This window comes from Acipenser ruthenus, chromosome 15 (genome assembly GCF_902713425.1).
Source record: "Acipenser ruthenus chromosome 15, fAciRut3.2 maternal haplotype, whole genome shotgun sequence".
In the NCBI taxonomy this organism is placed as follows: domain Eukaryota; kingdom Metazoa; phylum Chordata; class Actinopteri; order Acipenseriformes; family Acipenseridae; genus Acipenser; species Acipenser ruthenus.
In genome coordinates this window covers 32,676,252-32,694,361 of record NC_081203.1, presented here as the reverse complement: position 1 = coordinate 32,694,361, position 18,110 = coordinate 32,676,252, and the positions used below count along the sequence as shown (strand labels likewise).

Sequence of the window (18,110 nt, the reverse complement as noted above, 5' to 3'; positions counted from 1 at the left end):
TAACTGTGTTGCTGACCTTGACATTAACCTCCGACCTGTCACAGGCTTTGAGATAGTGTCTTTGCAGAGCTGTATTCTATGATTCTCTCAATAGTTACATTTCAAGTTTAAAAAAAAAAAAACGTTTCTCTGCAACATTATTTTTGGCCGTATCACAATATTGGATTCATTAATCTTAGTGCTGCAAATGCCAAACACTTGAATAGCACAAGCTTTATCTTCTCATCACATCACTAAATGCATCACCAAGGAAATGCTAAAGAAGAGCAGATTTCACAAGACCGAACAACAATCCTCTTTGTGATATGCATCATATGCATTGCAAAAGAATAGCCCCACAGGGCAGGGCTCTGAAGGGCTGTCATTCCACAGCAGACCTCCCCAGGTATGCTGAACCACAGCTTTAGGGTTTGGAAACATTATCAACCCTTTCACAGAAACTCAAAATGAACAGTAAGAGTGCCATAACTGCTGACATTCACTGTTTAGTCAACCGTGTCAAAAAATGGATATGTTCAATTTGTGATTTACCATCACCCTTATTTTTTTAAATTGCCAATGATACTGTCCTTATATACTACAAGAAGGGAAGGTTACAATCTCAGACAGCAGGCAGTGTACTGTATTTAGCTCAAACTAAAGCCAGTTAGAGACAGCTCAAATATTAAAACTCTATGTTGAAACAACAGAAGCAAATCGAACCTCATTTGAAGGGTTTATCTTAAAATACAGTGTGCAGTGATGGCACTCCCACTATTGATTTCATATTCCTGACTCCAGATGATCATGTCCAAAGCTACTGTGCAAACGAGGTTTGATGGTGAATTGCGACTGCCAAAGTCGCTACAAAACAGAGCTTTGCTTTAAATTTATAAACAAAGAACTGTAGATCTGCTGTAATTTCCTGAAAATATAAAGTGTTAATCAATACAAAAACTATTTAGTCTGAAAGCAGGGTTCCAAATGCCCTTCAAAAATATGTTAGGCGGTGCACCATGAAAACTGATACTTAGATTTGATGGTAATTAAAACAAAGACAGAACAGTTTCTTTAAAGAAGAGAAAGGAGCTGCTCAGAAGATGGCCACGCTGGTTTGACGGCATGATAATAGATCACATGTGAAGATCATGCCAGAGATGGAAACCTGCTGATTACCCTGTCATCCTACCCCGTCCTGCAAGTGAACAAAGACAGTGGGAGAATATTCTGCCACATTTGCTAAAGCTGGAAGACTATAACTTACCAGTTCCAAAACTAAGGAAAATGAGAACATTTGCAGTAAATCACAGCACACAATCCCACATACTGCAATACATCTTCTGCATTTCAAGAAAATGATGCTGATCTGTATACACTAAGTAGGGTGATCTTGGTGATGAAGAAAGACTAAGTATTAATTGCTGAAAGTGCTGCAATATTCTGCTTATTTGTAAGAGATGTTCCCCTTAAGTAGTAGCAATGCAGCCTGAAACAGTACATTTAGGCCAAGCCATTAATCAGGTATTCAACTGCAAGCATCCCTTTTTGCTCTCTGGTGTCATTAAATAAAAGGTATGTTTTAAGGGTTGAAAAACAACTTTTAAAAAAACTGCCAGAGATGAAAACTAGCACGACTAGTGAGAACGATCAGATCTGCAAACAGTATAATAGCAAGACGGTTATATATATAGTGCTGGCTAAATACCACGAAAAACGTAGTGGGGGACAGGGTTTAAATGAATGGTCCCTATTTGTCTTGTCTGCATGAAGAAAGTCAGACAGAATGCAAACTGAATTCATCATATACGCATCACAATTGTTTCTTGCTAGTTGATGATATTAAGATTCTGGAAGAAAAAAAAATGGTAAAAACAATAAAACACTGGCCCATTGCCTAAGTAAATCATCCACGTTTAATCCTACAAGAAGGATTTTTCCCTTAGTTTTTCTCATCACCTACATTACAGCTATTGAATCACGGCGAGTTGTTTTGTATGTTTAGGTAACATGTGAATTTTTACACCATGAAAAAACATTGAACTATTTTAAACGGCGATCATAATTAAACTAAGTAATGTACCTCAACCATTTCTGTTAGTAAGTTTAATGCCAATTTCTTCGGAACATAACATAAATAACAATTTATGTAACAGACACAGCAAACTATAAATAATAAAAGGAAAACCGATTTCACAAAACACACGCACACACAATGTTGTTGGCAGCACAGTCCATACAATACAGGTACGCTTTTCCACCTACATTTATACTAACTCAATGCTGTGGGACTTGTTGTACTCAGACCCATAAGGAATACGTGCCCCCTACCTAGTGAATCACCAGCACTACTTCCTTGCAGTGGCACCTTTTCTTAGAGGACTATCCTTGTCAATGCTGTAACTCTAAAGTGGTTTCCGCTGGCCAAACCATTTAAGCAGTGACGGCAGAGAATTGCTTCACAAAGAAAAAATAGTAACAATAAAAAAAACAAATGCTTTTATGATGCTCCAATTAACTCATTGTGAACAAGATCGACATGTGCTTTCGTTTAAAAAAATAAATAAAAAAAAATAAAGCGTTCCTCTCAAACCTCTCTAACCCTGAATGAGGTGCTTCCTGGTTGAAGCTACAATGTAAACTCCTGCACCTTTTACGCTACTGGTTATTTGGCGGCATGGGTAGGGTCCAGACCCAGACGGCTAAGCCAGCAACTGGCTCGTCCTCATTCCATACGGGTCCTTTTCCACCTTGGCCTCCTACCCAATCTCCTTCCTAGTCTCTTTCGCTCCAACCAAACGTATTTATTCATCTCTCTGGGAGGGTCTCTGCATTAGACAATTGATGGACGCCTTGAATCAACCAATCCCTCTCGTCTTTCTTTCAAACCGCCCAATGGCTATCGTACGTGGGGCAGACCCCGGCAGCAGGCTAGAGTGTGTTTGTGTTATGTGTGCCATGGACTCAGCCCAGTAATATTGACAATAGGGTGAAGGGAAATTGCCCCAAATCACATAGAGTGAAAAGAAAAATATACAGAAAAATACAGAGGTGGCCTGCAAGCAGTAAATTCTGTCATTCATCAGGGAATGTAATTAGTTTAGATTCGTTTTTATATATTTCGTTATTAATGGGACTCGGAGGATTATTTCGTTAGAAGGTAAAAAAGAGGTGCTTCTGGGTTTGGCTTTCTGGAAAAGGCCAAGATTGCTTTCCTGCTGCTGCTGCTGTTGGGAGAGGCTTATTGTACAGGACTAAAAACATCCAAGTGTTGATAGAGTTAACCGGGATCATTACTTCTTATTATCTCTGTTCCTAGACACAAGAGGATCAAGGTAAAGTGCAATACGTTTCCTTACGTCTAGAGCCGTGCTGATAGGATGTCCATTTAATGTAATATATAGGTTCGAATATATATATATATATATATATATATATATATATATATATATATATATATAATATGTCCTTACGGGTTCAAACATAATCAAAACATCAATAGGCAAATGTAGCGTTTTATATGCAGAATCATTAAATGTGATTTAACTTACTGTATTATACAAATACAACGGTACTAGTGTAGTACAGTTGTTAATGCAAACTGTTTACTTGGATTACTGTGTTGAAGGCCTACGTTACAGAAGTAAGCCGTTTTATTCATGGCTCAATGAGTTTAGAAATATTCACTAAATTGTTTTTTTTTACTTTAATTGAGTAGTCCGCAAAGAAAATTAAAAGTTGCTGAAAAATGCAACAAATTAATGAGACGAGAGGGGTTGTATACTAAATGCAGCCGTCTTTAACAAAAAAAAGTTGTTAGAAATAATTAAGGCATAAACATTGTTTTATCTCTTTGAACAGATTGTATTTTATGATTGCTTGACTCCGTATCGTATCGACAGCATTCAGGTTGCATTTGTAGCGGTGATGTACTGCAGACCCACCCAGATAGTCGAAACTTTTAGTTAAAGGATGGGTTACTAACTTACTGCTTGTTTTGTTTCTACCTTTCTTTAAAAAAAAAAAAAAAAAGGTGCAGTACATCCTGCATGTCAGTTCATCATCAGTTAGGCCAGCCATTGAGCTATGCGATAGACTGTATCAAATCTCATTGATAGTCTTTCACACCTTTTAGGAATTTAAGAAGGTTGCCTTTCCTATGTCAGAAATTTGTACACACGTCTCCCCGGTTTTAACTTTTTGAAGGCTTATGTACAAGATGTGTGTGTCCTGTTTCAGCGTGCTGCCTTAGCACACGCCTCTTCTCACATAGTAATGGCTGAGCACGTTTATGAAATTCCTGCAATACAACAATAATGTTGCAGGATTTGCATGCAGGCTGAGCTGCTAGTTCCTTTAAATGATCTTTACTATACAATTTTCTGTTTGCAAAGGGTGTCATACTGTAGTCATGTTGAGTACTGCACTTGTAATTTTATAGCTCAAGTGTGTACTGTAGTGTGATCTTAAGATTTTGTCCAAGAATATAGTTGCATAGGCTGCATGTCCATGCTTGGGTGGATATTTATCTATGAATAATCTGTGCAGTAGTCATGGTTTAAAAGTCAACATTACTACAGCTTTAACCTCGTTTAGGCACACATTTCAATACAATAACTGTATTTGTGATGTATTGCTTTTATGATTTAACTGCAAGTGAAGTTCCACATAAGTGACTTGTAGAGTTTAACTAGATGGGCAGCACATGCTCAAGCTTAGCTGCAGAAATAATTTAAGTGTGCATGCCTGTGAGTCATTTCAAGATACACAAGTAACAAATCTGACTGCATGGTATATGAATGAGCTCTCTCTCTCTCTCTCTCTCTCTCTCTCTCTCTCTCTCTCTCTCTCTCTCTCTCTCTCTCTCTCTCTCTCTCTCTCTCTCTCTCTCTTAATTACTGTTAAACCTCATGAGTGATTTATAATGTTAATAGTTTGAAACTGATACACTGTACTTGATTTATGTATGTCAATGGGACAATATGTATTTGCTGATGTAGCAACTCCAGGACTCACCATCTTATGGTGTTAATGGATGCAGTAGCTATGTGGTGTTTGTGTAATCCCATTTCCTTAATAGAGGTGTGCTTAACTATCAACCCTGCAGTGCTTAATACAGATCTGGGAAAGATAACTCCACTGAAATGCATACAGCTTTAGTAGCATAGTACAGGAAGCTGAGTTTAGGAAGGATGACCACCTTAAATAGCAGACTAGTAAAACTCTAATATGTATATTGATTCAATTTTCTTATAAAACCATGAAACTATCTAACTGCTTACTGTAATGCTGAAAGAGTTACTATCTTAAAGAAGGAAATTGTAGTGGGAAACTGGGTAACATTGTGTTACAGAAGTGAATAAATTAATTAAAATGTACTATTATGAATGTGAGTTGCTTTTCTAAGTGTATTTCGAAAGTTGAAAAGTACATTTGAGTGAGGCTGTGTGGTCTAGTGGTTAAAGAAATGGGCTTGTAACCAGGAGGTCCCCGGTTCAAATCCCACCTCAGCCACTGACTCATTGTGTGACCCTGAGCAAGTCAATCAACCTCCTTGTGCTCCGTCTTTCAGGCGAGACGTAGTTGTAAGTGACTCTGCAGCTGATGCATAGTTCACACACCCTAGTCTCTGTAAGTCGCCTTGGATAAAGGTGTCTGCTAAATAAACAAATATTAATAATAATAATTTGTGAGCCCTTAGCACAACTTCGGTTTTGTGTGTGCTGTACTGTTTTTTTTTTTTTTTTTTTCAGTGTCGCTGTCATTTGTATTGTGATGAGGCACCTCTCGTTTTTGCCATTGAACATACGGCCCTTGAATGTGCAGGAGTTTTGCATATACCATATATTTCAAAACCACAACCTGACACTGCTAAGTACTGATGCAGTAAGATTAGTCTCTGTAAGTCGCCTTGGATAAAAGGCATCTGCTAAATAAATAAAAAATAAGAAGAAATGGAATTCCTCATAACTCCTATTTCTTTCCCACCCAGTAGGGATATGTCCTCGGCAGCCACCACTCCTCCATCAGTGGACAAAGTAGATGGATTTTCTCGGAAGTCCGTCAGAAAGGCCAAGCAGAAGAGGTCGCAGAGCTCTTCACAGTTCAGATCCCAGGGCAAAGCTATAGAGTTAACACCTCTGCCTCTGCTTAAAGGTAACCTGCTTTTCATGTATTTTGATCTACAGCCGTCTACAGTATTTGTTTTCATTGCATTATTTTTCAGTGCACCTACCAGTAACATCACATCCTGTTGCAGGCTGTTTTGGTTTATTTGTTGCAGCATTGCAAATTCCACTGGTCTGGTCTTGCTCTATATGCTTTCACTGCTTTACACAACTGGGGGCAGATTTTTCAAATTATTCTTAGTGTGCACCATATGCAATACAGTGTGTGTGTAATATATATATATATATATATATATATATATATATATATATATATATATGAATGACTAATTCAAAGTCTCATTCTGATCAGTACCTCTGCACTCGCGTTTGATGCATTCTGATCATTTAAATGCTATTGAATGGTGGTGCTACAGTGTCAGAACAACTTCCTTGTTTCTGGAATAATTCACTTATTTGAAATGCTGCTGATCATCATGTCTTCATAATCAGTTATCTAAAACTTTGGGTTCAAATTCTTGTTGCCACATCAGAATCATAAGGCAAGCGTGACATAAAGGTTGATTTTATATTGGTCTCTGCCGCTCACAGTTTGTAATGGCTTTCACTTTATACTCTCTTACTGTTGTGTTTTGACACATCAGTCTTTCCTTCCCTGAATGGAATATTATATTACTAGGAGATACCTTCCTGTTACAAATTCTGTTTTAATTAACCTTGTATGCAATGCTCTACATTGAAACTGATAGTTAATTACAGTTGTGTTGCTATTGTAAGCAGGCTCTAAGACTGCGTGTGATGCGGTATCACAATAGTATGATGTGTATATAGATCAGTAGCCATTGTCTTCTGTAGTCCTTTCAGTTTTAAATATTTCCCATGCCTGGATTTGAACTGCATCAGTAACATGATTTTACTTTGCTTAGTTTCACTATATAATTAGACAGACTTCAGTACATGGTAAGAATAGGACTGATCTTGTTCTGTTAAGGCCTGAGTCATGACTGTGGTGCCTGTATTGATTAAGAGTGCCTTTTTCAATTTCCTCGGACGGTCTTAATGCAGTCCCACAGTCGAATTCACGAATCTCACTGTCCTATTTTTATTTTCAGCTTGAGCACTGTACATAAATTTGAATGCAATTCATTGGCTTTTCAAGGGCAACTCCACTTGCCGCTCTGTCCTAGCCGTTCCCTCATTAAAGTGCCTTTAGTTTCGGGTGAGAGGCCAGTGCTTGAGAAGTGAGGTTTTACTGGTAGGTACGGGTAGATGGTTGGAATTTTTAAATGCTCCTCCAAGATGTAAATACATTTGTAAACCAGAATTCTCTATTGTAATGATCAAGTCAGTCATCCATCCAAGACACACCTATTTTATTAAGAGTTAAGCTCATTTTGAAAATCTGTTTTCTGACATCATAATGCCACTTGGAACATGATCACTGGTCGCTTTTTATTTTTCTACTGTGACTTTTTTTAGGTCTTTGTCAAACCCACTCCGGTACAACATGAACCAGTGAAAATATTTGATACCAGGCTAGCAAAACAGCATAACTGTCTGTTATAAAAGTGGTTTAGAAATGGTAGAAGAGTATTATGTGCGAATCATGTATTCAATCAGTAGTCTCTCTCTCAAGAAATAAGCATGATTTTTCACTTTTGTGCCAAAACAATCAGTGCTACTTCTGAATACGAACAGTGATGCCCTACCTAATTAATATGTTGCTAATCAGTTTTAGTTTTGTAAACCGCTTTAATTGCATTATAAAAATCATAATAAACAAATCCATCAATGTGGTCAGTAACATCCGCTCTGGGGACACAGTGGCCTTTGCAAACAGATTACCAGTAATGTAGGTCATTTCTATCGTTAGGATAGACACTATTTCCTTTTCACATAACTGTGGTGGCCCTTTAACACTCTGTTTCTCCTGCGTCTCGGCACTTGTGGAATAAAATGGCTAAATAAATAATATCAATATATTATCCTGGGCCACTAGGATGTTTCATGTAACGTTCCTGTACACCACACATCGTAACAGTCGTTGGACACAATTTGTATTTAGATCTTTGCTTGACTCACCATGACACAGGGTAATCTTGAAAAAGTAACGTGCATGCAGAACATGTGTATATCTATAAGCTAAATGAAACCATGTGAATTTGATATTTGGAGTTGCGCCAAGGATAGCCATCCTCTCCATGCGAGTCAGAATATGTGTGTTGCTTTTTTTAATGAAGTGTGTTATAGAAACATTTGTTTCTATAACATTTTTTCTAACTATATTGATCTGGTGTTTTAATATTCATTTTAAACAGAGCACATAGTAATTTTCACACAGATATTTCATGTGTGTTTCAGTAAGTGTTATTTTCTGATGCTCATCAAAATATTTATTCAAAATACCAGATACAGCAAGCAGAAAATGGGCACACTTACAACGGTGATATAAAATTGCATGTTGCGCTCCGTAACAACTGTAGAGATAAGATGAATGCATCACACCGCAAATGAAGTTCCCTCTGCTGTAGCTTGTGTTTCGCTCTATGTTGTGACTGTCTTGAACGGGATAGAGATCCCCATGCTTATGTGTGGGGAAATTGTTTATAAGATTGCAAAACGTGAAACGGGACGAGCAATTTGAATGAAAATGGAAGAGAGTTTGCTGAGAATGAGAATGCAGCCGTAGGGTGAGATGTGTGTTCATACTGTGCACGGTTCAAGCTTCTCTTTCAGATGTGCAGCTAGTATCCAAGGGGGAACTTGATCCACTCTGCATTTCTTTGAGGGTATCCTTTTACAAGACAGTTTACCAAGTTAAACTTGCTTTTTAAAGCAGGTCTGCTATGTACAGGATTTTCCGAAGCCTCATACACAGCAGTTTCCATATGATCTGTAAGCCATGGTTACAGTGAGTTCATACTCCACTGAACTCAGGAAGTCCAATTGGAAATGTTAGCTGTGAAGAAGACATTCATTATTTAACCTGGTATTGTATTTTCATTTTGTTTCTAAAGTATCAGCATAGGGTAAAATTTTTTATGCAGACTGGTGCTGTACTATGTTTTGAGCCCAGGTTTCTCATTGCAGCATACTTGTTCTTTTGGAGCTTAACAAACATACTGTATTTCTCACAGTAAAAACCTTTTCTAATTAATCTGATTTCAGGAAACAGTCATGACTACTAGTCATAGTTGGAGGACAAAGATGTATATATATTAGCATTTTGAAACTAAAGACTGGAAGCAGCTGTGCAAACACCCTGCAATCTTATTTTCTGTGCCCGGTCTTTCTATTTCTAAAGTCTCAAGTGTCATTTATCCAGAAAGTTGTCACTTGTATGTTTGAATAAAGTTTTCAAGGTTCAATGAAACTGCTGGTATTTATAGTCAATATAAATGTTGCAGTGGTGCTTTGGGAAAGAAATTCACGTGGCTTCAAGCACTGACAGGACCCTGAGAAAGATGAATGCCATCGCTGTACAGTAGAAGCACACAAACATGAAGTTACTGCTCATGCAAGATGTTTTAATCTGTCAGCTGAAACTCTACAGGGGCAAAAAGGAACTGTTTCTGTCCCGGCACAAGGCAGCGCTTCGTGTTTGACTTGTAAACAGATTAGGTGCTTTATTTGAAACGGCTCTTCTTTCTGTAATTATCAATATTTAGATCCATTTAAGCCCATTTAACATACTTTTTTTAGGTAAAGGACCCATTGAAATCTTCTGGTACAGTACTGTAATTACACAAAGCAGAAAATATTTTCTGAGAGGCTTGACTTCATACAGTTATGTTGCAGCTATGCTTTTCATACATGGAGAAAGTCTGATTTAACAATGTAAAAATGAAAAGCGGTCTATTGAGTTAGTAAAAGTGAATCGGTGCACTAATCCGGGTATTTTTATCTGTCTCTCTTTAAATAGCCGTGGTTAGGTGAGTAGCTTTTAATTCTATGAGATACCATACCAGCTTGAGTATAGTCATTATTTTTCTCAACCCATTGTAGAGAGTATACCTGATCATATAAATTCCATGCAAGCATGCACTATGCAAATCTTTATCTCCTCTGGAAAGAAAATATGAACATGACTGTAAGTACTAATTTAAATAATGAATATAGCCTTCTTTCTGTGACATTTTCATTCAAGATACAGTGTGAAGTGAATTTGAGAAGGCAAGAAATGCATCGAATATGCATACTGTATATGAGGAAATAATTGTGTGTGTTTTTTGTTTTTCCCCCCCTAAGTTAACAGAAGCTTAAATGAATGTTTATTGTATCTGTGTAATTCAGCTTGGTTGTATGTAGAACATAATGCACAAATTCACATACTGCACTCCAAGTAACTCCAGCTGGAGCTAGACAGAGCTGTGATGTAGGGTAGATACTGCCAGGGAGTCTTGTACAGTAAAGATATTCATATCTATCCACTTCATTATCAGGTACTATTACTCCTAACTCAACCAGTGGAATGCATGACTGTGCATTAGATCATATCTGGTTTTGTTCTCACAGAAATAAGCTTTCTTTTGCAGATATCTAAAACTGTGGATGATATAGCTTTAACATATATATGTTCAACTGTCGAAACAACAAATGGCCGAGTTAACAGAAATATAAAACAGCGTATAATGCGATAAGTGTGCTCCCTCCTGGTATGTTTCGTATTAATTTGCTTTAGACAGGCACATTTGAATGGAAAAAGCCATACACCTCCATTTAGTTTTCCTTCGCTTGTCCAGCAGGAAATGTCCGCAGCTGAGTTGTTTTCCTGTTCGTTGACGGTTGATGTCTCATCGTTGCGTCTTTTTTAAACGCATCAGCTCAGACTTTCCTTTATTCTTTTTTTCGTGCAGATGTTCCAGCCGCAGAGCAGCCGGAGCTGTTCCTGAAGAAACTCCAGCAGTGCAGCTTCATCTTTGACTTCATGGATACTTTATCAGATCTCAAGATGAAAGAGTACAAACGCTCCACCCTTAACGAGCTTGTGGACTACGTCACCATCAGCAGGGGTTACTTGACAGAACAGGCGTACCCCGAAGTAGTAAGAACGGTAAGGCTGTATTGCACTGCACTCCCCCTCACCACACGTTTCGGAAATGTCAAGATAAAGCTGTTTGTTTGATGGTTTAGAAACTGTATTGTATGTACATTTGTTGGCCAGCGCTGATAGTTAATTTTCCACATGTCCACAGTATGTTAAAACAGGATTCATGTGACTAGATTACTTTAAGACCATCCATAATTACAGTAGCATCACTCATTAGTCTTTTTTTCAGTGTCTTTTCTACTTTAAGACCAGCTTCCTGCAGGGTTTAAGATACGGATCTTCAGGTCCTCACTTAATTGAGGAAATCAACTTAATTGTGTTGTAATTGGAGGTCAGTTTTCATTCATTTAGAACCTTGCATCTCTGGAGATGTGGACATAGTCATTAAATGGGTGCAAAAGTCTTTGTTATGAAAGAACCATGTAATATTCAGTATGGAGTCCTAGGAGAATCATATGTCCTAAGTCATAGTTACAGAGGAGAAGCCATCTGGGGTATACTACTGTAAATAAAGAGCTTAAACTTTAGCTTTATCTCTATGCAAGATGTAGCATTCTTCACTGTCCCCTTGGTATTAAATCTGCAGAAAAAAAATGATATTTGTATTTACTGCTATACTGTAGGAAAATGAAAGTTGAGGTGATGTAAACAAATACATGCCTACTGAAGGTTTTTACTGTGTGCAGAATGAAAGAAAAGCCCATTCATTTGATGTATAGAATAGGGGTCTAAGGCCAAGGCAGGGTTCTGAAAAACATCCTTTTATGTTGCCAGGTTTCTTACAATATATTCAGGACCCTCCCTCCCAGCGACAGTAATGAATTTGATCCAGAAGAGGACGAGCCGACTCTTGAAGCCTCTTGGCCACATTTACAGGTAGATGTGTGACCAATTACTATTACCAGGAAAAAAAGGTCCTGACTTCACACACACACATTGCCTACATTAAATGTTCTTTATTGCAAAATTGTATTCATGGCTTATTCATTCAATCTACATTCTTTTGTACAACCATTTCCTCCCACCCTTTTGTTAACTGTACTGCTTATAATTAGGCGTTGATAACCTCTTAAAGTATTTCTTTTTATGATGTTGAGGGGGTGTGCGTTATCTGCTGCTGTTTTCCAGGAATCCTACAGAGTAAAAGCAATCATCAAATCATTACATAAGCACAAAAATATATCCCACAACCATATACACCTTTTATAGAGCCTTCAATCTTTAAGAGAACCACAGTTTTAATACTGTATACTAATACACCTTACTTTATTGTATTTTTTTCTGCAGCTTGTATATGAATTTTTCATAAGATTTTTGGAGAGTCAAGAATTCCAGCCCAGCATTGCCAAAAAATATATAGACCAGAAGTTTGTACTACAGGTAAGATCATTTTATTTTACAGTTATTGTTCACTGCCCTGTTAAACTTTTATCAGGGAAATTAAGAAATGGAGAAAGCCATTCAAATGAGTCATTTCCAGTTTGTTGCATAAGGAATAGTGTATTGGGCAAGGTACCTTGGCTCTATACAGTGTGTCACTAATTGTATATATTGTCTAGCACACATGCAGAAGAAAAGCACAGGGAACTTTTTTAAAAGTGTGTCTGCTTGGACTGGGATTTGTGTTCATGCAAACCAGTTACGGTCTCCAGTTACCATTTTAATGGAGTTAATTACATTGCCGTCATAGACATATCAATAGGAAGCTGCATTGTCAGAAACATGTTAATCGGTGCCTCTCTGAAAGACACTTTAAATCAATACTTTTAATATGAATATTAGCTGTTTGATCCCTTGTCCCATTGTGGAATCCCCCCTAAAGACTCCACATTGTAAGAGCTGTGACAGATAGTGCTCCTGGTTTTTAATCCTGCACAGACTTAACCAGAGCCGATACATTTCAAATTCAACCTTTCCTTCTGCTGGATCTTTGCCAAGGAATATGTTTATTATTTCTTGTGAAGCATTTTCTGGGAGGCTTGTAGGTCTGAAGAAGCATCATTTACCTTGGATGTCTTGTTAGTTTACACTTGATTCCTTCTAGCAGCCTCCTGTTTGTGATATAAATATTAAGATGCAGCAGCCACCACGATTGCTTCCAATTTCATTCCAGATTCTTTAGAGGTGGCATAAGCTGGATTCAAACCAGAGACCCAGATAAAAAGCTTGTGCGTTAACCCAATGTGCATCGATGTAGGTTGCAGTTCCAACCCCAGACTGAACAAATGTATCGAGTAAAAAAGCTTGAAGTAAAACCGCGCATTCATCTTGCCTTATGCTGCTTCAAACTGGTTATTGTATTTGCTTTGCTTGTTTTGTCTGTAGCTTTTGGAGCTGTTCGACAGCGAGGACCCACGGGAACGAGACTACCTGAAGACAGTCTTGCACAGAATTTACGGAAAGTTTCTTGGTCTTAGGGCTTTTATACGAAAACAGATAAATAATATTTTTCTACGGTAAGCAAACATTTCATTTGAAGCATTTAATTAAGTGTGTTTTGTTTTTGAAGTGAAACCAGTTCATTAAAATCATTGCTTTTCTTTCTTGTTTCCCTATTGGTTAGTTTTGTTTATGAAACCGAGCACTTCAACGGGGTAGCAGAACTTCTGGAGATACTGGGAAGGTATGTGCTGTGCTTGTCACTGATGACTTCGTTTTGCTGTTTTCCTGAAATGCCAGTTAAGCAATTAGAAAACCTCCTTGGTTTACTATGGGTGTCATGGTCTGGTGTAAATCCGCTATATATTAAGAGCTGTAGTTTATTAACACCAAAGTCAGTATATATAGACATAGCTATATACAGTTATTCATATTGGTTCATGTAAAATAACTTAAATAGGCAGAAAAAAATTAATGCTTTCTTTATCATAAGCAAGACTTTTTAGAGGCATGCTTGATATATGGTTCAGTTTCCTTTGCAGTTGCTTTTTATTTTAATCTGCAACAAGTTAAACCCCCAGATGTTCAGCATTGCTTGTTCTCGGTCACAGAAGCGTGCATTCGGAAGGTGGCGCCACCCAGTGTTGGCTTTTCCACTTTTCCTCTAACAATAGCTAGCAGACACATTTGTGGCATGCTTTTTTTTTTTTTTTTTTAAATGGTAACAACTTTTTAATATCCATAATCTGTATTTTGTATGTCTACTTACTGTAGCTGAACTCTTTTTAATGTAAAAGTTGTTTTTTTCTCCTCTTATTTCTTCAGCATAATCAACGGCTTTGCTTTGCCTCTGAAGGCTGAGCACAAACAGTTCCTGGTGAAAGTCCTGATCCCCCTGCACACTGTTAGGAGTTTATCACTCTTTCATGCACAGGTGTGGCACGTTATTAGGATTGCCTGTAGCTTAATTATGCAACTGCAGTTCATTTAATGTACTATTTATTTGCATTCCCAGTAATGCTTAGTTAAAAAGACCAGTAGGCTTTATTTGAATTTTTTTGGCTGCTGTTCTATAGATTGCATTACACTGTTCAGCAAATAGCACTACTGTTTTGTGTTAAATGTGTTAATTGAGGAAGTGTTAATGTCTGCCTCTGTTAACACGACAGCTATGAATTTATTTTCAAATGGAAATAATGTGCACGGTGTTAATGTTTTTAAAGTTACCAATACATACGTCACATAAACTTCCCTATTAATATTCGATTCCATACTGGTAAAGTTTGTCATTATTTTGTTTTTCAGTTGGCATATTGCATTGTACAGTTTCTAGAGAAAGACCCAACATTAACGGAACCAGTAAGTATTTTTATCTCTCCTTTTTTCATTGGCTCTGTATATGATTGTAAGTCATTTGTATATGAAGTTGTCTGATTACCTTTCGTATTTGTTTATTTAGGTTATCAGAGGCTTACTAAAATTCTGGCCGAAAACCTGCAGTCAAAAAGAGGTAATTTTAGTTTTGTATCCATGCTCAGGGTTTGTTATAAAAATCCCTGTTGGCAGGATTTTTTCCATTGATACAGTAGTGTTCAGATGTTTAACCTCTTGCTTCACATTTCAAAACAAATACTGTTGATAGCACATAGTCTCAGAAGGATCCAAACAGATGTCAAAATGGCATTTAAAAAAAAAAAAAAAGTAATTGTGGGGGATTCATCTCAATTTAGTCTGATCAAATGTAAAACAACAAATTAGCTTATATTGGGTGCTGTTTTGGAGCTAAAGCAAGTATTTGACATTGCTCTCCTCTAAATGTCAAGTTTGCTGTTCAATGCAGAGTTGTCTGTTGGTGCTAGTGCAGTACAGAAACTGCTTCAAGGCACCATTGGTATAATGACATGCAGCTCTGGCCTTTCGTTGCTGGTGGTACCCATCACTCCCTTCAGCAGAATTGCTCTGCGAGTCCATATTCGGTAAGGCCAACCACAAAGGCATTTAGTTTGTAATGTTAACACTGCATGGCTAAGTGAAGTAAATACAGTCCATGGCAGACGACTGGTGCGCTGCAGGAAAGAAACCTCCACTCGAAACATTCTGTAATGTGCTTCTGTATACAGTGCTGGGGATTCATGTGATTAGTTAGCTTGGGGTTAGCTTTCAGTAAGGCCCCTTGTGGTGTGTGATTCAGGTTATCACTGTTCTCATGGCACCACTCCTGCGTCTTTTCACAGGTCATGTATCTTGGAGAGCTAGAAGAGATCTTGGATGTGATCGAACCATCCCAATTTGTAAAAATTCAAGAACCACTGTTCAAACAGATCTCCAGATGTGTGTCCAGCCCGCATTTCCAGGTCGGCTGTTGGTTTATTTATGCATAGCTGCACATAATTAGTTACAGTTATTTCATCATCGTAAATCAGTAGACAACTCTTTTGGGGGAAATAATAATAATAAATTATAAAAATACTGTGCTATTGTTTTTTGGTTTTTTTTTTACGTAGGTTGCTGAAAGGGCACTGTATTACTGGAACAATGAGTATATCATGAGTTTGATAGAGGAGAACTCGAACGTCATCCTGCCCATAATGTTCGCTAGCCTTTATAGGATCTCCAAAGAGCACTGGAATCCGTAAGTACCACTGCCAGTCTACATTCTGTGATGATCCCAGATTTGATTCTGGAAATCCCTTGCATATTATTGTATAAACTTACATTCTTTTACATGTGCATTTTTTTCAGGGCAATAGTTGCATTAGTCTACAATGTACTCAAGTCATTTATGGAAATGAACAGTACCCTGTTTGATGATCTGACAGCCACCTACAAGTCTGATCGTCAGCGGTAAGTAAGCCCCTTGTTAGTGAGACTGTGTTGTATGATGATGTCTCAAGTGCAGAGTGAGATTAGAAGAATGGGGATTATTTTGTGGGCACATATAGATTCTCTCTAATTTTCATTGCATCTTTTCTGAAGAGCTGCTTTTTTATTTTCAAACCAAATGAAAAGGCTGTGTGAAGTCTTGAATGAATTGTAATGTAATGGTGTACCCCCACCACCAACACACCCTATGACTCCAGCCGTGCTTAACTCACCGATGACTGATTATTATTTATTGATTGATTCTTTTTTTTCCCCATGTGGATGCATTCCAGTGTTGCCACCATCTTCCTGTCATGAACAGTCAGCCATTCCTGACTTGTGATTTTTTAGTTTTCCAAACGATAGTTCAGCTTTTGCATATATTGTAGATCTGTTCTAGTAGGGTTGTACAGATCAGTAAGTGACTATTTTTTTCACCTCCACAGAGAGAAGAAAAAGGAGAAAGAACGAGAAGAACTGTGGAAAAAGCTCGAGGATCTAGAGTTGAAGAGAGGTCTGAGAAGCGACGGGATAATCCCCACTTAACGAAGAAACTGCTGCGCTGTTAGCCTGTGGATACACATTTATGTAGTATGAGATGGAGCAACAGTTTTCTGTATTGTGCAACTTACTTTACGGTAGATTCTCACGTCTGTTTCATTATTTCAACAGCACTGTAAATAACTTTCCTTCCCTTAAATATTACGCTGAAAAAAAGGACTTTGGTCCAAAGTTTGGACAGTAGAGGAACTTTAAAAAGAAAAATAAACTCTTCTGTAAATTTAGAAATTGTTTTAACCCTGTTCTTCAAGCATTTTTTTCTTGTCCTTGTATGGGTGCTGCATTAAATGTTTGGAGAAGACTGCAGCCTCTGTGATCCAGTGTATAAAGAATTCAGTGTTTATCCTTGGCAGATTAGAAGAGGATACCCCTGTCTGGAGGATTATGTTCAAACCTTTATCCCCTCCGAAAACTGCTGCAGATCATTTATTTCTTACAAGTTTTTGAAAGGTTCTATTAATTGTGGAATTTTAAGGTTTGTGTGTAGATGATTTAACAAAAAAGGAAAAAAGTCTTTGCACGCAATTTCTTTTCTTTTTAAACAAGTCAAGCTGTCTATGTGCATCAGCTCCAAAGCAATTGGATTAGTTCTGTCAAGGTTTGGTTCACTATTTTAAGCAGTCCCTGCTGGTATCAGTCTGGCACTGTTACCTTGAATCGATAACCTATTTAAAAAAAACGATATATATATATATATTAAGCCTATAACCATAGAGGTTCCCAGGTCAATGACGTACAGTAAGTAACTTGTACTACTCCTGTTATTGTGAAAAGGAACACTACTTGTGTAAGTACTTCACAGTATTACAAATCTGTATAACATTGTTATTAAATACAGTACATTCATATCTTGTATCTTGTAGTTATTAGCTTATTTTTCATAGGAACGTTGAGGAATATATATATATATATATATATATATATATATATATATATATATATGAGAAAAAAGTGGTATAATGGAACAAAACTTGCTGGTATTTCTGATGCCATTTGAAAACAGGTTCCTGAGAGTGTTCAGGACCTTCTCACCTTCGTGCTCTGGTATACAGTAAAACTAAATCTGCGTTGACCCTTTCAGACTCATTGTGTGCTTTTAGCATAACTCGGATGTGAAAACAAATGGTTGGATCAATCTAAAATGTCTAATTATT

General features: G+C 37.5%; 1 protein-coding gene across 1 annotated transcript; it reads left to right on the top strand.

Annotated features, from left to right (window-relative positions):
• Window positions 1-2,822: 2,822 nt before the first annotated feature.
• LOC117422429 (serine/threonine-protein phosphatase 2A 56 kDa regulatory subunit epsilon isoform) lies at window positions 2,823-17,802 on the top strand. Its single transcript, XM_058987993.1, has 14 exons — window positions 2,823-3,311; window positions 5,969-6,132; window positions 10,961-11,157; window positions 11,929-12,030; window positions 12,442-12,534; window positions 13,480-13,610; window positions 13,718-13,777; window positions 14,359-14,467; window positions 14,839-14,892; window positions 14,993-15,043; window positions 15,768-15,887; window positions 16,038-16,165; window positions 16,276-16,377; window positions 16,842-17,802. Exons 2-14 carry the CDS (start codon window positions 5,976-5,978, stop codon window positions 16,939-16,941), a joined length of 1,404 nt encoding a protein of 467 aa, XP_058843976.1. The 5' UTR covers window positions 2,823-3,311; window positions 5,969-5,975; the 3' UTR covers window positions 16,942-17,802.
• Window positions 17,803-18,110: the final 308 nt, after the last annotated feature.